This window comes from Diceros bicornis, chromosome 28, assembly GCF_020826845.1.
Source record: "Diceros bicornis minor isolate mBicDic1 chromosome 28, mDicBic1.mat.cur, whole genome shotgun sequence".
NCBI lineage: Eukaryota > Metazoa > Chordata > Mammalia > Perissodactyla > Rhinocerotidae > Diceros > Diceros bicornis.
The window spans coordinates 39,636,234-39,659,599 of record NC_080767.1 but is presented as its reverse complement, the minus strand read 5'-3'; the positions used below and the strand labels follow the sequence as shown (position 1 = coordinate 39,659,599).

The 23,366-nt window shown below is 51.3% G+C and overlaps 1 protein-coding gene across 2 annotated transcripts in view; it reads right to left on the bottom strand.

The window, feature by feature from the left end:
• CFAP77 (cilia and flagella associated protein 77) overlaps window positions 1–23,366 on the bottom strand; it is a 128,104-nt gene that overhangs the window by 15,586 nt on the left and 89,152 nt on the right. For both annotated transcript variants that reach the window (XM_058524368.1, XM_058524369.1), the window contains 2 exons: window positions 11,277–11,382; window positions 8,108–8,209 (listed from right to left, as the gene is read on the bottom strand). In XM_058524368.1, the coding sequence (XP_058380351.1) occupies window positions 8,108–8,209; window positions 11,277–11,382 (208 nt within the window). The remainder of the gene's footprint in view (window positions 1–8,107; window positions 8,210–11,276; window positions 11,383–23,366) is intronic.

The following is a 23,366-nucleotide window of genomic DNA, read 5'->3' as shown; positions in this document are numbered from 1 at the left end:
CCAAGGCCCCGCCCAACCCAGAGATTCTGTTGCTCCATGACCTTTCCCCATCCAGGCCCATGCCAAGTGCTTTACGTGCACGACTGCACTTGATCCCCCTGTTACTCTCCCCACTTTGCAGATGCAGACACAGAGGCCGGCGGGAGGCGGGCTGGGACCTGGAGTGTCTGTGTGGCTTCCGAGCCCACAGGCTCAGCCATCCGTGGTGCTCCGTCTCTGCCTCATGCTTTTTGATGGAGCAAGCCTGAACCCCAATCAATGGCCGCTTTCCTCTTTAGCCTTGGGGCCAAACTGCAATTTAAAAGATGCTCAGGGGTTTTATCAAGGTCTAAAGGCTTTCAGGGCAGTGGGAAGTTTTGTTTATTGCAAAGGCTTAAATCAGCCAGAGCAGGGCTGGCCACGACCCTCTGGACACCTATAAAAACCTGAGTTCCTGACTGCCCTTCTCTTTCCTTCCCCAGGTCTTGCATTTAGCCCCCACTGGCCCCTGACCTCAGTTGCAGGTCCTTAGCATTTATCGGCTCTTCCAGGGCCTGAGGCCTGGAGACAGCTGGCCAGAGAGTCCGAGCCCCCACTCCACCACTTATTAACTGTGACCCTGGGGCACGTGACTTGAAGCCTCCAAGCTTTAGTTTCCTCATCTCTGAGACAGCATGACTTTTCACTGCCACTAGGGTCATTGAGAATATTGACATGCACCACAGAGGTGCTTCGGCTGTGTGAGCCATCCATGGTGTCATTGTTGCCGCCGTCTGGGAACGCCCACCGTCTGCAGAGTAACTCTTGGATGCCCTTCCATCTGCACTTCTGGCCAGTGGACTTTGGTCAAACCACCCACATTTTTTTTTTACACCGCTCTAAGAGGTCATTTCTCAGGACCTCTTTGAGCAGAGGAGGAAAAGAGGCAAACGAACATCCCATCATCTTGCTTTCCTCCTCATGTGGGTTCTCTGAAGCCAGAGGACGTCGCATCTCTGAGGGAAACCAGGAAGGCTGTGTTTGTTGTTTGTGGCTTTTGGATATAAGGATACCAGCCTCTTGATTCATCTTACCTGCACTTTTGACAAACCTCGGTTTGAATGAACCCTGAGTTTATCTGGGTAAATCATCTAATGCTGTTTTTCTGCTAGAACCTGCTGCTGGCCACACGCTCAGGATCCTGTCACAGCAGGGATGTGGGTGCCTGGTGACAGAGAGGCTGACAAGCGGGGACACGTGGAAACGAGGGATTCGTGGGAGACATCGAGGAAGTCATTCCAGAGGTGGCAGATGTTAGCCTGAATGCCTTCTCAAGCCTGGGACGTTCTCTTAAGATCATTGAGAATTTATACTCTTGGAGATGAGCTGGAAGAAGAAATTGGGGACCCCCCAAAGTCCCATCAACTCCCAAAATTCAACTTGAGATTCTAGCTATCTCTGGAGATTAGAAATATATACCTGATGTCAAAACAAGCTGTCTTAGTCTATTTTCTGGTTGACTTTCAACACAAAATTTGAAATATTTTTGTACCCAGTGGGGGAGAAGAGCTTTCTGGATTAAACTGAAATTTTCCAGGTGCTGGAAGGATTAAGGGGACAGTCAGGCTGAGGGCCCCCAGGATGCAGGGCTGGTCCCGTTAGAAGTGCCCGCTCCCTCATCCCCCACCACACCGGCCTCTCTGGGCCCCGACATAGATGCCTGACATCTCCCTCCACGACCCAGGTTTCCCCCAGACTTCCTGAGATTTCTCAACCTGCCCCAGGAACTTTGCCGCTATCTCCTCTCCCCCCCACCGGTCCCCTTCCCTCTCGTCCTCGTCCCCAGAGCTCCAGCTCTGGCTATTTGCAACTTGCCAGTATTTGAGCAGCAATGTCACCTTGTGAGCAGGTGCCTAAAAATTCTGTGCCTCCAAGGTGCTGGATTATGTAAAACCAGTTAAGCCCCTGCTTTTATCCCTTCAGCGAGTCAGCTCTTCTGCATACTGATCTGATTTATAATGGGGGCTATCCGTATTTAGGGAAGAAATGACAAGTGCATCAGGACCTCTGAGTCATTCTTCCTATTGCCCCGTTTCTGCGTGTGACACCTTCCATCCCCGCGCTCGGCGCCCTACACAGCAACACAGGATGATTCTTGTTCTGATGCAAAAGAGCGACAGGATTCTTAAAATACATTGGGGCTGCAGGGACCTTGGGGAGGGGCAGTAGGTCTGAAATTTCCCCTCCTGGGTCTGGAAGCAGTGACTGGATGCACCTGGGCGGTGAAGAGTCCATCTTGATTTGCACCATGCGGGCCCTTTGGAGAGGTGGCGGGGTCGGGGTGGACAGGCTCAGAGGCCACTCTGGGGGTTTAATGGAGAGTTAGGTCTCCAGCCAGCTATGATTTGTAAGAGAGCTTAAAGGTAGGAAAGAAAATCCTTTTCTTAGATTCAGCAGCTTTCACTAATCAGCGGCATCTCTGGGTGTCACTGCTTGGCTGACTGCTGATTTTTTCCCACCGTCTCCTGTACTATTAGGGAGCCAGGGGCCCAGGAGACCAAAAGCAGGGTTAGTCTTCCACAAAGAGAGGAGTCTGATCTCAGCATTCAGAGCACAAGAGCTTGTAAATCAAACTGTTAGCTTAATAGCGGGGGCCATTATTCTAAAGCAGTGAGGCTGAACCCAAAAGCCGAGTGAAAATAGAGTCAATTTGTTCATACTTTAGTGACTGAACGACTATGTAATGTCAGTGGGTTTTGGTGCCGTAGAGGAAAGACAAGGGCTGTGGGGGGCAGGCGGGATGTTTGGGTTGAAGTGGAGATACCCAGATGCTTGGGCAAACTCCCCTTCTGAAATGGATTTTGGATCTCCAGATATAACATGGACTTGGCCCTACAGATCCGGGCTCAGCCTTTGCTGTGGGGTAGAGCGCTGGCCTCTGACCTTCACGCCTGATGGGAACAGAATATGAGAAACCAGGCTTGGCCAACAGCCGGGAGCGTTTCGTGAGCCATCGGGAGGAGCTGGGCTGAAAGGGGGCTTGAGCACTGTGATCTGTCCCCGGGGAAGAGTGTAGAGTCCTCATTCTTTAAAAATATTTTTTTTACTGGTTTTGTAAAAGTTACATGTACTCACCGTAAAAATTCAAACAATGCAGAAAAGAACATCAGAAAGAATAAAATTCAGCCTCAAGCCCACCCCAGACTTCACCGCAGCTGCCGCCTGGGGATCTTCCTTCAGGACGTCTGTCCTCGAAACAGACACCTGTAGCGATGTATGGGTGCCTCCGTCCACATGGGGTCACACAGCACAGGTCTTTCCCCCAATAATATATGGGGAGATCATTATCAAAGTGGGAAAATATGATTAAAGTGTCAATAAGTGCAGACTAAAGTCATTATTTTCAGTGGCTGTATAATAGCTCATAATATCATATGTTATCATTATAATATCTGAACAATATATCCAACATGTACTTAAGCCATCACTTGAGCTGCGGCATCCAATCTTTCCCATTGGTGTCGGTGCCACCACAAATATTTGGAGCGCCTGCCCCTTTGTATTCGGGCCGTTATCACTGGCCGTCTTTTTGTAAAGAAGGATAAACCGTCCGTTTTTCTCAGCTTAATATTAGGCGACCATAGAATGTGTGGTTCAGACCGGGTCACTTTTGAGAGCAGAAGGCGGCGCTATTAATAGTCCTGCCTCCGCACAGGCCCAGAGGAGGCTGTCCTGGGCCAGCCGGGAGGACTGCCCCGTCCAGGAACACTGAGGTTTCTGCAAAAGGCACGTGAACAGGGGGAGCCAGCCTGGGCTGGGATTATGTTGATAGGTTATTGTCATGGGGCTCATCCCCACCCCCAAACTTAGGTTGGTGTCTCTCCACCATTTCAGGCTGTGAGAACTGGACCCCAGGGGGTGGAGCTTCTCCAAACATCCCCGTCTAGTCATCCACCTGTACAGTTACCTGTCCACCCGTCCTTCTGTCCACCTCGCTCGTTGCCAGTTGCCAGCAGCCCCACAGCAGCATATCATCAGTGCCAAGAACAAGGCCTGTCTTAGAGGTGCTCAACGATAAGATTTGTGACGGAATGAATGACTGAGTGAATGAATGAATGATCACCAGGATCATCCTCATGGCAACTGCCATTTATTGGCGGTTTAATGAGGGTCAGGTGCTCTGATAATGTTGCATACCTGCGTTCTCATCGAATCCTCCCAGCAGCCCTGCCAGGGGGCATCGCTAGCCTGTTTCACGGAAGAGGAAGCAGGGTCTTGGACAGGTAAAGCCACCTGACAGGTAGCGAGTGGCAGGGTTGCCATGTGACCCAGGTCTGGCTGGCCCTGGAGTCACACAAACACGTACATGCCATGCTGCTTCCCTCTTCCCACCCCGCTGACTACCATGCCGTGCCCTGCAGACCCCAGTGCACCGTGTGGAGGCTGTGAGCGAGTCCCCATGCCGCAGGGCAGAGAGGGTGCCGGCCCCACGTCCAGCGGTCCCTCCACGCAGGGAGGGAGTTCACGTCCCGTCCCCAAAACGGGAACCTGAGAGAAGGTCTGAGCTGTTTCCCCTGACAGTTCACTCTGGGCTTGGGGTCTGCCACCTCCAAGAGCCCCTGTGCCCCTCCCACGTGGCTCCTTGACCAGTGAACTCATGGAATCTTAAGTTGGAAGAGACCCTCAAGAACTAAAGCTACCCCTCACTTTCAGATGAGGAGACTGAGGCCCAGAGAGGTTCAGCATCTGGGCTAGGCCTCTTAGCTGCTGGTGGCACAGTATAAATGTCCTGGGAGAGAGGCCACCTGCCAGCTGTCGGCTGACCTCCCCCTGGGCACTGGCTGTCCTGTGGCAACTGCTGGTCACACAGGCCAGAAGGAAGCCCTGGAACCAGGAAGCCCTGTCTCTGCGGGGACACTGTGAGGCCGGACAAGGAATCGCGCTGACAGATGTTTCTTCTGCTTTTCTTGGTCCCCCTTGGGCTCACGACCCCGGTGAGTGCCTCCTGTAGTGCCCAGGAGGGGAGGGTCCCGGCAGCCCAGTTGGCAGGGCTGGCCCCCTCGTGGGCTGGCCGGGTTGGTGCAGAGAGCCAGCCTGCTCCGCCGCGTTGACCCCGCCCAAGGAGCGGCCGCCGTGCCCCTGCCTGCTGCTTTTCCGTGTGAAAGGTGTTTAATTATTTCTGACAGAGTTCAGCATCGACATCTGTTCGCGAGCGGGGAGAGTCCATTTATGTTATCCATCACCGTGACGGGTTCAACTTTTTGGAAATGCTTTTTCCTCTCATAATGGGGCCGGGGGGCAGGGGCGGGGGCGGTGGATCAGCAGAGACACAAGGCGCAGACAAAGACCCTCCTGGGGCCTCGCACACGAGGCCGCGGACTGCAGCAGCCCCTGAGGGGGCTGGAAGGACTCTGGCCACACCGGCCCTTCCGAGTCCAGACCCAGTCAGTGGCTGCCAGGGACGATGGGCACTGGGATGTTTAGGTTGAGAAGGGAGGTTTCGTCGGGTCTATGAAAGATTTTTAAATTCTTTAGTCATTCTGGGCTGTACTGGTCATTCATTCATTCAGCTAGTCCTTCACTCATTCTTTCCACAGACATTTACTGACCAGGCACCGGGTGCCAGGCACCGTGCTGGGCTCTGCGGCCACGGTGCAGGACACAGCAGGCGTGGTCCTGTGGGCTCACGTTTTACAGAGGAAAATGGACGTTGAACACTAATTGACCAGTTAATTAATTAATTGCAGCATGGATGGGTGCCGGGATGGGGAAGGAGGGAGAGGAGCCCTTGGTGGGTAGAGGGGACCCACTGTGGTGCGGTGGGAGGTGAGGGAAGGAGTCCTCAGGGGGCATCACAGCCCAGCCTGCCCAGCACTAGGCAGGGCCCGCTTCTCCCAGGGCAAGTGCCTTTACCTCTCTGAGCCTCAGTTTCCACATCTGTAGAGTGGGGACACCTATGAGGTTACGGCTGTCCAGCACTAGGCACACAGTAAGAGCTCAATAAATGCTTTCCCCGGGTGGTACTTCCCAACGGGGAGGGGACTGAGCGCTGCATCCGTTGACAGCACGCTCTGGGGGTCTAAGTGCGCCTGCGGGAGCCCAGAGATGAGCACTGCTCGGAGAGTCCTGCAGCTGAACTTCCGGAGTCCTGTGAACATCCCCAGAGAAGAGGAAAAACGCCCTATAAATCCCAGGGCTTGCGTTCTTACTCTCCTTCTCATTATTTCTATGACCTGATGGGTCGTGCATTCCAGCTTGGGCCCTGCAGTCAGAGGAACCTGCAGCCAGGCGCTGGGTGAGGAGAGCACAGCCCCCTCTTCCTCTCCTCCGCACAGCTGGGGTGAGGATACTCGCATGAAATAATACACGTAAATGACTTAGCACCTGCCTGGCATTGAGCAAAAGGTTAGCATTATGGTTGGCTGCTGTTGTTCATAACAGTGTTTTATAACAACAATCTGAAGACCGGAAGAGACCCACAGTCAGCTGAGTCAGTTCCCCTTTTGTAAAAATAGAAACTCATTTGTTTACTTCGACATTGCGCTCCTCCTCTGCTCCAGGCACTGTGGGGATGCCTGCGTGGGAGCCAGGTGCTCCTGACACAGGAGAATCGGTGCTACCTGGGTGGGGGGTACCTGGGTAGGGGGTGTTGGGGGCAGGAGGGGCCCCTTCCTTGCTGCGCTGGGGGAAGACCACCTGAGCCCTCCTCTGCCCATTGCCTTGGGAGCTGTGTGTGGGTAGATTCTAAATCAGAGACCGGGGGCTGAGAGGGGCCGGGAGTCGATGCTGCAGAGCAGAGCGCTGTGGAGGAGCGCCTGGAGCCGTGGGTCCCGTCCCTCCCCAGGCAGCATCCCCTGGATGCCTGCGTCCCACGGACTTCGGGAAAACCCGAGAGAAAAGAGCAAAGGAGGAAAAGCAGCAGGAGGGGCCAAGAAAGAGGCTGTGGATGGAAACTGCCGAGTGTGGGAGAGAGAAGGGGGAGGAGGGATGTGGTTAAAAAGGCAGGAAATTGAGAGCGACAGAGAAACCAGAGCTGCGTCGGGGTGCTGAGGCCGGGGCAGAGAAACTACACAGCGGCAGCGGCCCGGTGATCTCACCACCTCCAGCATGGCACTCGGTCTTGTTCCTGCGCACGGGGCCGTCCGGGCTGACGGACGGCAGGGTGAATGGTCACTGACATATGCTGATAGAGGCCACTCGGGCAGGACATGAGAGGCCACATCAAGGCGGGCAAGCAGGCTTCTCTGGCAAAGCTCGGCAGCTTGTTCGACTGCATTAGGCTCAGGAAGGCACCAGCCCCTTCGTTGTCTGAATTGCAGTTTAACTCAACATCACAGCCAGGCTGAGGCTGACCGGGTACCTTGCTTTGTCCAGCTGTCTTCCTGGGGCCAGGCATGTCCCTTGTGGTCCCTTAGAAAGGCTTGCTGGGCCCGAGTCGGGCATGCACAGCCCTCTCGCATCCTGAAGCCACTGTCTCCAAATCTCCCAGTTCCTCTCCTTTGTACAGTGCCCAGCTCTTGCCTTGTTCTTCCCCTCCTAAAAGGTGCTGACGACCAGTCCCATCTACAGGGCTACATGGCCTAATGAACCCTGGGTCAGATCTGAGGCCAGAGCATGGCAGGTTCTAGGTCTCTCTGGGTGCATGTCATGCCCTCACATGAGCCCCCAGGAGACATTTGCTCCATCTCCCCAGGGAGGGTTAGCGCTGGTGGCATGGGGCTATCTTGCACCCCCAAGTCCCCAGTGCAGGATGTGGTGCATCGATGACCCCATCAGTAGACGGGGGTTTGGCCCAGTGTCTGCCCAATGGACAGACACCTAGGCTCTGTGGTCAGATGGCCCAGGTTCAGCCCAAGGCTGCCGCTTACCAGCATTCATCATGTTTCCCGTCTGGAATGGGAATGACGGTAGCAGCCCCCTCCAATGAGTGCAGAGTCAGTGAAGTGGAGCTCAGTGTCTGGCACTCAGGAAGTGCTCAAAAAATGTTAGTTATTGCTGTCGCTATTATTACTGTTATGGTTGTTGTTGTTATGCCGATCGATGGTTAGAAGCCCACAGAACTCCACTGTCTAGAGGACAGGCAAGGACCAGGCAAGGTGAGCGGCATCCGCTCCAGGCGCGGGAAGCGGCAGGTGGAGGCGAGACTGACCTTCTGGAAGTGAGGCATCTGCCAGAGGGCATCCAGCTGCACGGGCGGCTTGTACTTCCTCAGCTGACTGCTCCGGGTCTCATACAGCTTCCCCAGGATCACCTGCAGGCCAGAGGAATGCAAAGGTGAGGTGGTACCTGGCCCCTGGAGAAGCCTGAGCTAAGACACAGGGGCACGAGGGCAGGGAGTTGGCATTCCTGGGGCTGCAGACCGGGGTCACGTTCCTCCCGGCTCTGGCCCTTCTCTGACTTCACGGCACCTGCACTCCGGGCCCCGCCCCTGGCCACTGCTCAGTGGACTTGGGTGTGGGGCCATGGGATGCCAAGAGCATGTTGTTCTCGTTTCTGGTTAGACCCTAGAACACTCCGGGTTCTAGCATGCAGCCGCCTTGAGGGCAGGGACGGTGTCCCGGGCGACCTTGAAATTTCCCCTGAAGCTAACACAGCCCTGGTGATTCGCAGGACTCACTGTGTTTGGATGAAGAATGGGGATTCAGTGGATTGTTGCCATTTCTCAGGAGCAGGTCCTCACCATGGCCTGCTCGTGGAACAGGAAGGAGTACTCCTTCGGGGAGAGGGCTTAAGGTACTCAGTTCGGAGCCCACGATGTCTCTGTGGGTGGGATTCCAGAGGCACCGAGGGAGCCCCACTGCATGCACTCCTTCACTGCATGCTGACCCGAATTCAACTGAAGATGCCGCCACCCCATCAAACCCCTTTTGTTGATTTATTTTGTTAATCAATTATATTAATTTTATTGACTGTGTCTGTGGATAACTTACAAGCCCTTTGGATCAGCTATCCTCTCTGCCTTCTAGAACAGTTTTGAAACTTTATCTTCAAACCAAACAGAGAGGCTGTCTAGCTGGGGGTTAACAAGCTGGGCGTCAGAATCGGAGGGACACTGGCAAGTCATGTCACCTTTCTAAGCCTCACTTCCCTCCGCTGGAAATGGGGTACCGATGCCTAACAAACAGGGTGATTGTAGGATTTGCTGAGATAAGCTTTGAGCAGAGTGTCTGGCCCAAGATGATTGCTCACTAAACGGAAGCTGTTACCTAGAATTTCATTTGGGGACATCACTGTCCAAAATCCCGGATATCCTTAGCTACCGAAGAGATAAGTTTCTCCTTGGATGGTGGCAATTTGACCTTGCAAACCGACCATCTTATCAACCCCAATAAATTGCTTAACCCTAGACAACAGCCCCCCAGCATTTGGTGGGTCTGGGTGTTCACAGCCATTTGTCAGACAACCTATCAACCACAAAGACTCTTGGAACGGGAGGAGAGTCTGGGGTTGGTTCAACAAGTGTTTTCCGAGTGTCTGCTGCATGCTGGGCACAGCACGGCGGGCCCTCATTTAATCTGACCCCCTTGTTTTGCCCAATGAGGAAATTGAGACCCCATTGAGGTGGTGACCCACTCAAAGTCGTGCCCCCGCAGGTGGCACCACTTCCCAGCCAGTGTGTGGGGTGGATCCACTCATGTTAGCTGCTCAAGGGGTGCTCTGCAGAAAAAGGAGGGGCTCTGGCTGTGGGACTGTCCCTACAGTCGGAGGACGTGTCCTCGGAGGCTGGGGAGTCCGTGGACCCGAGACTCTCCGAGCTGCCGTGAAATAGCTCCTAGTTCAACAGCACGCCTCTCAGTTGGAGCTATAAAGCGGTGTGTAATGGCCACGCTCCCTCTGAAAACTGGTCATTACCATTGCCAGTCCACTCTTTCTCGAGCCATTAACGAGTAAACTAGTCACGGGCTGCTGTTAAAATGTTATTACGACACTCTGCTCTTTAAGGAGCTGGCGTCCCAGGCTCCTCAGTCCCCTGAGAACAGCCGGGAGGGCCCCTCCGTCCCCCATACTGCTCCTGGCCCGGCCTGAGGGCACCAGGATCCAGGTAAGACTCTTCCGCTCCCCAGTTTGGCCCTAGAACATCCTGGGCGCTGTCTCTGAACCTGAGCTCTCTGTAATCAGCAGGAGTGGGAACTCGCCCTCCAGAAGAGCCTGGACACGCCTGGGTCGAGGCCTGGCACTCACACATTTGGCCACTTAATCTCTCTGAGCCTCAGTCTCCTCATCTGAAAATGCAACTGAGACGATCTGATGAGACACCGACGTCAGGGGGTGCTCGGGAGGAAAAATGCAGGGACTTGGGGTGCACGCGCAGCCGGTTCTCAGCACGGAGCATGGCGGGAGGACAAGGGACGGCATCGATTATGACAGTTGTGATGGAATCTATAAAGTGCCAAGTGAACAGAAAGCAATTCTGATCTTACGATGATCAGTCTGGACCTACTGCAGAGGAGGCCAACCTGAGCGCCCCGAAAGTCTGGATTTTGGGATATTTTAAAGGAAGTATTGTTTTAGTATTTTCAAAGGTGTACGGTGACACAAATTAACAGCTAAAGATGTTTTTTCCAGGTAAAAGTCTCACCGAGACTCATATCATTAGCAGTTGGCAGTGTTTGGCCCTCGTCTGTCCTCAGCTCTGTTTTCCCGGCACGGGCACCGCCTCTCGAGCCTCATTTCCCCGCCCGGGGAAACAGGGTGAAGACGCCCAGCTCGCGGGCTTCCGTCAGCGTGGACGAGATGATGTGTATGATGTCCATTAAGTGTTTAGCATGGGCCCATCCATTAATTTGAAACAAAATGTAATCCTAAAGTTTAATAAAACGTGTTCTTTGCAGCACCCTCCCAGAAGTGGGTTTTCTCTGTTAACCTTGCCTAATTGGCCTTTTCTTTATAGACGGTACAGGGCACATTTCTGTCCAGGCCGGGTCAGATTGGTTTAAAATCTGGTCTCCGGAAGTGTGAGGTCATGCAGAGGTTTAGTGATGAGTCCTCAGCTGCAATCTGGAGACTGGGTTCTAATCCTGCCCCAGAGGCACACGGCCAATTTGCTCGTGACCCCGGCCAGAATCTTCCACTCTCGGGGCCTAAGTAGGGGTTGAACCTGATGATCACCAAGACCCTCCTGGCTCTATATTTCTGATGCCTGGTCTGCACAGCAACAAGCAGCTTGATTCCCACCCCATCCCCACCGTCCTGTCCTCCCCGCCGCCTGGCAGCGACAGACATGCATGAATGTCATCTCAAAGCTTTGCCTCTGCCAGCCATTCCCCCACCCCCGCTCCCCCCAACAGCCAGCCACTCGGCGTTAGCGCTGCGTTTACCTTGTGTTTTTTCTCCAGCTTGATGGCTTTCTGGGTGGCCTTTTGTTCCTGCACCCAAAGCTGCTGGTACCGGTGCTGCAGCAGATCGAAGAAGGGGGTGGAAGGCCTGCAGGAAGAATCCAGACAGGCCTGAGGTCTTGGAAGGGCAGCAGCACCCTCTCCCCCAAGGCCGCACATCTGACTGTGGGGGCTACAGGGCAAACCACTCTCCCCCGAGGCTGCCAGAGGCTCTCTCCTGGCTTCTAGAGCCATGGAAGAAACAGGTGCCTTGTGTGAGTCATTCAACAAACATATACTGCATGTCAACCAAGTGCTGGGCCTGAGATGGTGACGAAGACTCTCCTCTTGACCAAATTTTAGGCAAGCTCCTCTGTACCCTCTTTTCAACTAGGCCTCGTCCTTGGGCCCTGTCCTTGGCCTGCTTAAGTCAGTCTTAGCAAAGAACCCTGCCAAGTCAATCCCCCACCCTTGATATCTGATCACCTTGGCCCGCCTTTACCAAGAATCCTGATGTCAGTTTAGAATCTCCCTACCCTCGATGTCTCCTCTGAGTATTTTCCATCCACTGACCTTCACACTCTGCTCCTTGGCTATAAATCCCCACCTGTGTTGTATTCAGAACTGAGCCCAGTTCTATACCGAAGTCACTTTCCCCTTTTGCAATAGTACTGAATAAAATTTGTCTTTACCGCCTTTGGTATCCAGCTCTGGTTCTCTTTGGCAAAAGTCTCCAGCCAAGGAGCACTTATCCTGTGCAGAGCATTTTGTTCACACCACCCCTGCACAGCACTGTAAAGTGGATACAGTCATTATCCCCATCCTAGAGATGAGGGGTAAGGTCCCAAAGCAGCAAGGCAGTGCTGTGAGAGAGACCTGCTCCGGGTAACCAAATAGGTGATGAGGGAAAGTTCTTTATAGAAGAACCAGAGCTAATAAATGCAGGAGCGATATACTAGAGGGGAAGGGAATCATTATTTTGCAACTCCTAATAAAATAACAGTTTAGGTAGTAATCATCAGTGGCTGCTAAATGACTAGTTGGAAGGCCGGTGGGGAACTTTACAATGAGAGGAGTCAGGCTGCAGCAGCTGAGCCAAATGATCAATTTTTTTATTGTGGTAAAATATGCATAACATAAAATTTACCCAAATGTCAGTCTTAACATCACTGAAAGTGACAAACAGACCTTGTGCTGGAAGTGACACAATAGGAGGTATGCAGCACCATCCATCAAATATTTTGGGGGAAACAAACCCCAGAGGTTCTGATTCAGAAAGTGGGAGGGAGGCCCAAGAAATATAATTTGTAGCAAATATAGGAAGTAGTTCTGATACGGGTATGGTGGGTTGAATGGTGGCCCCCCAAAAGATATGTTTCCATCCTAATCCCAGAACCTGTGAATACGACTTTATTGGGAAAAAGGGCTTTGCTGACATAATCAAGTTAAGGATCTCAAGATGGGGTAAATAATTACGTAAATGTTTTTTAGGGTAGGCCTCAAATCCGATGACACGTGCCCCTATAAGAGATACACAGAGGAGGGGCACAGCGAGAAGAGGAGACGGTGATGTGAAGGTGGAGGCAAAAAGCGACACGATGCTGCCACAAGCCAAGGAGTGCCTGGAGCCATGAGAAGCTGGAAGAATCAGGGAGACACTCCACCAGAGCCTCTGGAGGGAGCCGGCCCTGCGGACACCTTGATTTCAAACCTCTGGCCTCCAGACTGTAAGAGAATACATTTCTGTGGTTTTAAGCCACCCACTTTGTGGTAATTTGTTACGGCAGCCCCAGGAAACTAGTACACGGGGTTCCTCAGCTCGCAGTTTGGGAAACACCAGTAGAAACTGCTGTTCAGATGAGTGCCATCCAGAGTAGGTCCTGTGACTGGAAATCACGGTCTTTTACAGCTGAAGGAACATAGAGCAGCATTTTGTAAACCGTCATTTGTGCATGGATCCCTGGGGGATCTTGTTAAAGGCACATTCTGGTTCAGTGGGTCTGGAGCGGCTGGAAGTCCTGCATCTAGGACCCATACTTCTTGGCTTAAGGCGTTAGAGATCATCTAGCCCCCTGAAGTCCTGTGACAATCATTTCTGAGCAGGTGTGTAAAGACATTTTGTCTGGGGAGAGGACCCACAGCTTCTATGGCATTTTCAGAGGTGCAGGTGCCCCAGAAAAGGTTCAGAGCCTCTGATCTTCCCCAGAGACCTTATTTCACAGACAAGTAAATGAGGAAATGGAGGTACTGAGAAGAGAAGCGACTCCCCAAGATCACACAGCCAAGGACCAGAGACTGCAAACCACAAGCCTCTGGCTTTGTGTTTGATTTGGCCTGCACAGGATCTTAAAAGACTTTGAAATCATTATCAGTATTTAAAAATTGGGAAATTTTACATAAAAACCCAGCTTTCCAGATTGTCTTGAAAACATGTAAGTCCTGACTGTGTGGGCCTGCGTTCCTACGCAGCAACAGTTGGCTGGAGCTGAATATCTGGTGCCATTTAGCCCCAGTCCTCTCCCTTCCCTAGTGCCCCTTTACCAGACTAGCTCTACTACCCGCTGGGCCCCTCCAGGTGTTGGATTTTGTGGCCCCAGAGATAGATGTAGAGCTGGACTGGACCCTAAATATCCACCCCCACTCTCCCGCCCCATCTGTGCTCCTGGTCCAGTCTGCCTCCCCTACATGCGGACCTCTTTGGGATCGGGCTGAGTTGGGACTCTATTTGAGTGGAGGTTCAGCGGCTTTGAAACGCCAGTTGTGCTCAGAGGTCTCCTTACAGAGCAGCCTGCAGTGCATCTACAAACAGCGGCTCTTTGTTTTCCCGTTCCTTACCCCTGTGGTGACTTTTATTACTTAATTATTACACACCCCATGCTTCTGAGCAGCCTAATTTATAGCCGTGCTTTCTAATGACACTAGATGTGTAATCTCACGGTATCTACCCCAAGAGGCCATTCACAACAGAAAAGCTATCTTCCCAGCAGCTCCCACTGCATATATCACCGGAACCTATCCTCACAGCCCTCCTGCAGCCTCCTGACTGTCTTTGTGTCCTGCTCTGGCCGGCCGTTCTTATTACCTGGCAGGGAGGGGCTCGGAGCAAGAGAGCAGCTGATAAACCTTGTGAGTCATGATGGCCCAGCCTGCCTGGCCGAGGAGATCCAGAGGATTTGCCCACTTCTGCTCTGGCTTGTTAACTTGCTCAGGGTAACCAAGTAGATGATGAGGGAAAATTAGGATGAAAAGGTGGAGAGTCTTGTCTGACGTGGGAAAAAGTCAGGATGTAACTCGGATCACATCATCCTTTCCTGAAAACACCCTCGATGGCCTCCCACTTCTTAGACTAAGCCTAGACTGCTTGCCACGGCCTGCAAAACCCTTCCCTCTCCAACTCCTCCCTGACATTCGCCCCGTCCCTCACGGCTTCCAGAACCTTCCAAGCCTTTTCCCTCCACCTGGAGTCTTCTTTCTCCCATTAGGCACACCTCAACTTCTCCTTTGCCTTCAGGTCTCGGCTGTTGGGTCACCTTCTCGGAGGGCTCGTCCCTGACCAGCCCATCCTCAAATGGCCCTCACCAGGTGCCCTCCCACGCAGATGCGCTCGCGTTCATTCCTTTACTAGTTTCTAATCGGTCTTGGCCACTGAATGCCAACACCAGGAGGGCAGGAATGGCTCATGCCTTGGTGTGAACTGGCACAGTGCCGCTCGCAGTGATTCAACGTTGTTGGAAAGGGGCGGCGGGGAGGCGTTCAGAGAAAGAGAGATTAGGCAAAATTCTAGGAGATACACTTTTTCATAATTCCGGGTATCATAAATTAGGCTATATATGAGTTATAATAAGTTAAAGAGAGTAAATGGATGGAAATTGCAATTCAAGGGAGGAAGGATGGTCTTTTCAACAAATGGGGCTGGAAGGATGGACGTCAGGCAAAAACCCCGAAAAATGAAATAACAATGCTCAACCTAAGTCTCACACCTTATGCAAGAATTAATTCAAAATGGATCCCAGATTTAAACGTAAAATGTGAAACTATAAAACTTTTAGAAGAAAACGTAGGAGAAAGTCTTTGGGACTTAGGACTAGGCTAGGTGACAAGTTCTTAGACTTGACACCAAAAGCATGTTCCAGAAGAGAAAAAAATTGATAAATTGGACTTTCACAAAATTAGGAACTTTTGCTCAGTGAAATACCCTCTTAAGAAGATGAAAAGACAAAGTATTTGCAAACCACACATCTGGCGAAGGACTCCTATCTAGAATATATAAAGAACTCTCAAAACTCAACAGTAAAATACAAAAACAAAACAATCCGATTAGAAAATTGGAACATATGGACGGCAAATAAGTATATGAAAAAATGGTCAACATCCCCAGCCATCAGAGAAATGCAAATTAAGACCACGGTGACAAGTCACTCCACAACGATTAGTACAGCTAAAATAAGAAATTGTGACAATACCAAATGCTGACAAGGATGCAGAGACACTGAACCTCTCAGACCTTGCTGGTAGGAATGTAAAAGTAGAGCCAATCTGGAAAACAGTTTGACAGTTTCTTAAAAAACAACATACATTTACCATATGGCCCAGCAATTGCACTCCTGGGCATTTATTTCAGAGAAGTGGGAACTTACATCTACGTAAATTATACCTTATGTCTTATGAACTTATGTCTATGTCTATACACACATGTTCGTAGCAGCATTATTGTTATAGCCCCAAACTGGGAACAACCAGAATGTCCTTCACTGGAGGAAAGGTTAAACCAGCTGTGGTCCATCCAGACCATGGAGTACTACTCAACAGCAAAAAGGAATGAACTATTGATACACACGACAACTTAGATGGATCTCAAGGTCCTTATGCTGAGTGAGAAAGGCCAATCTCGAAAGGTTACAAACTGCATGATTCCATGCATTCAACATTTTGGAATTTTCCAGGGATTAGGGAATGGTGGGGAGGGAAGTCACTATGGGGTGGTATGAGGGAGATCTTTGAGGTGATGGAACATTCTCTATCTTGATTGTGTTACACAAATCTACACATGTGACAAATTTGCATAGAACTAAATACACACACACACACAAGTGCATGTAAAAGTAGTGAAATCTGAACGAAGTCTGTGTATTGTACAATGTCAGTTTTTTAGTTTTGATATTGCACTGTAGTTATGGAAGTTTTTACCATTGGGGGAAACCGGGTGAAGAGCATACAGGATCTTTCTCTACTAGTTTTACAACTTCTTGTGACTCTATTATTATTTCAAAGTAAAATATTTTTTAAAATGCAATCAAGCATGCTAGAGGAAAGACTGAAATAGCTTTCTACTTTATGGAAAATTGTTACAAAATTACTGTCATACAAAGAAGTAATCAAAGAGTATGGAACCCGAAAATGTAGAGGAAACAGTGAATATGGAGTGTGTCAGGCAATTAATTTTTTGAAATGTTTTATTTATCTGGATTTTGTGGCTTGTGGGATTTGTCACCTTCTTTAATTTGTAATTTGTTCTGATTTCTTTTCTCATTCTAATTAAGTTTTCAGTTTTGTGCCTGAATTTGTAGTCATGATTTTGAGGGTTTTTTCTTAAGAAAGCTCCACACTTGAATCAGCTCCAGGTCTCACAAAACTTGGAGCTGCCCTTGAGTGCAGGTGAGATTTCTTTTAATTATAAGAGAATATTATGTATAACTTTATGCCACTAAATGTGAAAACCAAAACAAAATGGGTGATTTGTCTAAGAAAATATGAGAGATCAGAGTTGACTGAAGTACCTATACAGAAGGTTGATAGAGCCCTGGGTATCAGGTCTGGGTTCTTACACATGAGCTCTCAGAACCTTGCTATCGACAGTATTCCAGGGCATTCCAGAACGTTTTATAAAGAAGCTTCCCAAATCACTTTATGACCTCAAACCGAGACAAGGAGAGTGTATATACTATCCGTCTGTCTCACTCATAAGAGCAAATGAAAGAATCCTAAATGAGATATTACCAGATCAAATCGGGCAATGTAGTAATAATCGAAGGCCATGTTGTAATGCCCTCCGCCCACTCTGGAGCCTAGGAGTGTGTGTGTGTGGGGGTCACAGAGCAGCTCACTGCCCACCCCTTCCCACTGCGCTACCAGCAGGGGGGAGGAAAGAAGCTTTTCTCCCAATGAAGCTGAAAGTTTTGATTATTACACTAGACTGGGCACATTAACTGAGATGGTCTTTTGTAATTGGAGGTAAGCAGAACAGCCTAGGAGATCTGAGATTTCCCTCAGAAAGGGGCCAGAGAAGAAGTTGACCCTCAGAGCAGGTCTGAACAGGGCAAGGACACAGATATTCTAGAATTCCCCTGCAGCTCCCACTTGCTCACTGTGCTGGGCACATTTATAAAGTGATGGCGTGCCTTTGTTAGGAAATATTATATACCTGCCAAAAAGAATGGAGCGGCCATCCGTGTAATGACCCAGAAAGATCTCCAAGACGTACGTCAAGTATAAAAATCAAGTGGGGGAGAAGGAGTCGTACATGTGTAAGGGCGTCAACACAGGTGTGGGTGGATGGAAAAGAGACTGAGAGGAAGCCCATGGACGGTGGTCCTGGGGTGGGGGCCCAGACAGGCTGGGGGGGCAAGTGGACCCTCCCCTTCCAGTCCACTTACTGGTTTTATATGACTCTTTTGCAACAAATAAAGCAAAAGAAAGAAACCCAAATCTGAGAGGTTGTATGACTCAGCCCGAACCACACAGTCAGCAGTGGGGGTGTGGGGTCCAGGTCCCCAGATTCAGCGTCAGGACGAAAAGCCCACTGCCCCCACGCGCAGCCCCGACAACATCAGACCAGAACTCTCCACACTGTTTATTTTTCAGCCTTTTCACCATAAGCAGCCAAGGATAGCCAGGCCTTCCAGGGCAACGGGGAGGCCCTTGGCAAGAGCCCAGCCTGGCAGTGTCTCACGTGGGGGAGTTTTAGCATTTTCCGTGTACCCGACCTTTTGAGGATGTATCTTTAGGAGCCATTTTTCTTGTTTTCTTCTGCAACTATTTTTTGCTGCTACCTTAAAACACGTTCAGTTTTTTTTAGTCAATGTAGTTCTTTATAATAAAAAAGGGCATTTTTCCCACCCCTAAATGAATGATTTTTGCCACAGGCTGAGAGCCCCTGTGGTCACAATTATAGCCTACATATCGGCAGCTTTCTTTTGAGGAGCTGGAGGGGGTTCACACAGAAGGTCTTAATTATTTATCCTCGCTAAATGAGGTGGGAAACAAGGTGGAGTGGGGAAGCCGAAGCCCAGAGAGGTCAAATGGCTGGCCCGGGTCACACAGCACACTCCAGCAGCAAAGCCTGGACTCCCACCCCTCGGGCTACAGCGTCTGCAGCCAAGAGAATTCGACTTTTCTGCAAAGGCTCAAGGGGACTGCCAGTGAGCAGACTGCTGATAGATGCCAAACCCAGGGGGCCTGGCTACTCTCCTGTAGGTCCCCAGACCTTCCCAGGCGCTGTCTTCTTTCACCAGACTCTGCAACAGCTGCACCCCTGGTCCCCCCGCCCTCCCCTCCACACAGGAGCTGAGGCTTTTTTTAGCAAGGCAAATCTGCTCCTGTCTTCCTGAACATCCACGGTGGCCTCTCATTGCCCCTGGGGTGTGGGGCACAATATTCAAAGGCCCTGCACCGTCTCCCAGACCCCATCCCTCTCCCTCGTCATCCAGAACCAGCAGGACGCCCCGTTCCTCCAGGAAGGGCCCCAAGTGCACCCGGTGTCCTCCGGGGCTCCTCCCCACCCCACCCCCCGGCTCACTCTGTCCCCTCTTTCGGGTCTCAGCTTAAGTGAGATGCCCCCACCCCTGTCCCCAGGTCCCTCCCCGAGCCCTCCCTTAGCTCTGCCGACTTGCAGGCCCTGCACTTTGCGCCCTCAAAGCCCTTTTTGAAATTTTTTCCACGACTTGTTCAGTGTCCACCTTTCCCGGCAGGCTCTGCGCTCCACGGTACAGGGCTCGAGGCTGGATTGTTCCCTGCACGTCTCCTGGCCTGGACAGTCTGCGCTTCGTAAGTGGGCAGAGTGGCTCTGCACTCCCAATCCATCTCCCTTTACAGACCCTTTTCCTGAGGACAGCGGACCTCCTCCACTGCAGCACCCAAGGTGGGGTCTTTGGAAGAACTGAGCTTTCCCATGGGGAACCTAGTGATGGGGGGGGGGGTCCCTGACGTCCTGCAGAGAGGGCACAGGCCTGAGGACAGGCCACTGGGCCTCTTGATTCCTCTCCCCATCACGAGGGGTCAGTTGTTAGAGTTGGCATGTCAGAGCAGATCATGGATCCGGAAAGGGGCAACAGCGGTGGTCCCCCTGAGAACAGAGGGCAGGTGACACGGGGAAGTGCTCCTCCCTGAGGATGAGTCAGGCAATTCGTGGAGCAGAGGAGGAGTCTGGACAAGGGGTCCTTGGAGAGCCCGTCCAGCCAGGGACATCGGGGACTCTCGGACCCATTCATTATGCATCTTTAAATCCATGTTGAGAAACTGATTCGGGCTTATGCAAGTCTGTGCTTCCGTGTGATACTGGAAGTGTCCCAGAGCACTGGGGTTATTGGGGTGGGGGCTGCAGGGTGGGGGCTGCTTGCAGGCTCTTTGGAGCCTGGAGAGAGAGGAGCGGAGGGCTGGCCATGCACAAACATCTGGGGAGGGGCTCCTGGGCCAGGAGCGCAGGAGGAATCGACCAGGTCCACACCAGAGTTGGGGAGCTTGGTCAGGGTGGGGGTCCTCCAGAGGGGAGGAAGGGACTGACCGCAAAGGGGCTCTGGGGACTTTTGGGGTGATGGAAATGTGCTATATTTTCATTGGATACCCAGGTGTATAAATTTGTCAAAATTCATCAAATTGTACAAAAACCCTTTCGTTGTCTGTAAATTACACCTCAATACAGTTGTTTTAAAAGAAAAACTAAGAAGACAGATTGAGGAGAAAATAGGCAAGGCAGGAGTCATAACAGAGGAGGTCTTCGTGAAGGTACCAGGGAGCTATGGATGGTTTCTGAGGACGAGGAGAGGGGAGGGGGCATGATGACAGCCGCACTTCAGAACTGTTGCTGGGGTGGTGGAGTGAATTAGACTGTGATGAGAGGAAGGGTACAGGATTTGGGGATCCAAGGCCATTCCAGGGGGAGGAAAGACATAGCAGAGGGCTCCCCATCTTATGAATGAGATCTCAACTCTGCATTCACTTGCTCATTCGTCTGCTCATCCATCTGACCCACCCAGGAGCATTAACGGGCTCCCCGTAGTGGGCCGGGCACCATGAGATGTGGGGACATGGTCTCTGAGGTCACAGGGCATGTGGAAAAACAACAATCATCATCACAGCTCATACTTCCTACTTCTTCCTTGATCTTTAGGACAACTCTAGAGACAGATATTAAAACCCCCATTTCTCAGATGAGAAATCAGAGGCCTAGAGAAGTTCATGGTCTTGCCCAAGACCACACAGCCAGTGAGTGACTATTGCGTTTGTGCCAGGAGACTGTGGCCGTGTCCGCCCTGCAGCCCTGCCCCCTGCAGGGCTAAGTGCCAGTGTAGAGACAGCTATGGGAGCCCAGAGGAGAGAATGGTTAATTCAGCAAGGGCGTGGCATGAGGAAAGTCCCCTCTGAGTCTTTCGATGGATCTTTGAGGATAAGCAGAAGGTGGCTGGATGGGGAGGTGACACAAGCAGACTCCAGACAGAGGGATCATCAAGAACAAAGACAGGAGATCAGGCCAGGCTGGCACCGTGCCTCCCAGCCCCAGACTGGCCGACGGGCACTGGAGAATCACAGCGATTCAAAAATACCCCCCAATTTAATGAGCACTTACTATACCAAGCCCGCTGTTGAGCACTCCAGCTGCCGTCTCATTGATTCCTCATAACTCTGAAAGTGAGGATGAACATCCCGCTTTCACATGGGGAAACTGAGGCTCAGATAAATCAAGCAACTCACAGACACAGGGTAGCCGGGCGGCAGAGCCAGGGTCCCCAGCCGTGTTCCCCTCGCTCTAAAGCTACCCGCTCCCAACAGTTAGTGCGCTCAGCGACCCCAAAGCGGGTCTGGGTGATTCAGTTGTCCTTATCCAGCTGGTCTCACTGCTGGCTCTGCTCTGTGCCCAGAAAGTCGAGTTAAATTGTGTTTTTCTATACTTTGCTTCCCTGGAATTCTCCGGCAGTGTTTCCTCTACACAAACAGTCCGATTCGTCCTGACCCCCTGATGGCCTCATCCAGGGTTCTCAGGCCCTCAAGCTGAGGGTTTTCGCTGTTTCTGAGCAGTGCCCGTCTATGACGGCTGACCACTGAGGGCTTTGACAAATTATTTGCCAGTAACCTGGCAGGAACCTCTCGGAGAAGTTCCTCACCACCCCGACGTTCCTACTAACAACAAAACCGTGTCAAAACTGAGTCTAATAGAGCGGAAAATGGGGAATAAAATGAAATGAAATCAGCTCCTACTCGGGGTAGGCCTGCAAGAAACTTCAAATTAGTTCAATCAAATCCATCTTCCCAGCTTCGCGATTGATACCCCAGACCAGGGGTTGATCTCGGATGAAGGCACCGGGGGTGAGCAAGGGAAATGGAAATTATCATTTGCAAACATTAGGCTGACACTTTGTGCATGTGGGGGATGAGGGCTGACAGCTCTGATTTGTCGGCGCGGCTCCTCTCTGCCAAAGAGTGCTCTGTGGATTAGAGGGGGCCCCTTTCATGGCAACCTATCTTCATCTTGCCTGCTCATTAAAACTTTGTGGAGCTGGAGAACTTGGCGGAAGAGAGGAAGCTGTAGGAACCTTCTGAGGGACTTTAGGTACACATTTGTTGAAAGGTGTTTGAGAAGGGAGCCTTGGGTCTGACAAACTGGATTTTAGTACGGCTCTCCGTTCACAGTGGGCTAAAATAATTGGTCATCAGTGACTACTAATTCGGTTTAGTAGCCAGAGGCAATTTTTTTCTTCCTGGAAAATCAATGACAGCACGGAGGTCTGTTCAACGTGATTCTGCTCAAGATGGGTCCTTATTTGGCGCTTGATGCTTCATCCAGTGGAGATAGCTATTTTGTTAAAATAAAATTAAAATCCATCTCTAATATGCCAGCAGTCTGCTGCTCCCAGGGGGCAGGAAAGGCGCTGGCGCCCGCACAGCCTCGAGGGCTGAAGGAGTGGACAGGGGCCTCCGGGATGGGCCGCGCCTCATCGGCTGGGTGTGGAATTCAGAACACGCTGTGGACTGTGGAGGGTCTGGTTTTGGAGGAGGGAAAGGCTGGAGGGCTGGGCTTCTCTCAGAGGTTCTAAACTGAAACCAAACCCACGAGGGACACCTAAAGTGGCACCATCTAAGGAGACCCAGCTTCTCTTCCGTCTGCTGAAGGTGTTCCTCAGTGCCGGGTGGGCCCTCCGGACACCCTTGCATTCTCACAGCACCGAGCAGTGGGCTTCAGAGCTCCGGTGCCTTCCCGTCTCATGACCTGAGGCTTCCTGAATGGGCTCGTTTGTCTGAACATCAGGTGACTTCAATGACCATTTACTGAGCACTTCGCTTGTGCCTGAAATTGCTCCGCTGTTTCTTCTGACAAGCGATTCAGACTAACATTGCCCACACGGCACCAAAGCCACCACTAAATCCACTTTTTTGCCTTTTTTTAATTGAAATTTTTATTGAGATCCTTTTAGATTCACAGGTAGTTGTAAGAAGTATACAGAGAGATCCCGTGTACCCCTTACCCGGTTTCCTCCAATGGTAACATCTTACAAAACTATACAACAAAATCACAACCAGGATATTGACATCGAGACCATCCACCCGTCTTACTCAGATTTCTCCAAGTTGACTCGTACTCATTTGTGTGTGTCTTTATTTCTCCACGATGTCATCGCAGGTGTTAGTTCGTGTACCCACCACCATAGTCGAGACACAATGCACTCCATCACCACGAGGATCCCTCCTGTTGCCCCTTCATAACCATGACTGCCTCCCTCCCACACTGCCCCCGTGCGCCAGGGACCGTTCATTCCATCCTTACAAGTACCCTACTAGATAGGAACTATTATGTCACCCCCTATTTTATTGATAAAGAATCTA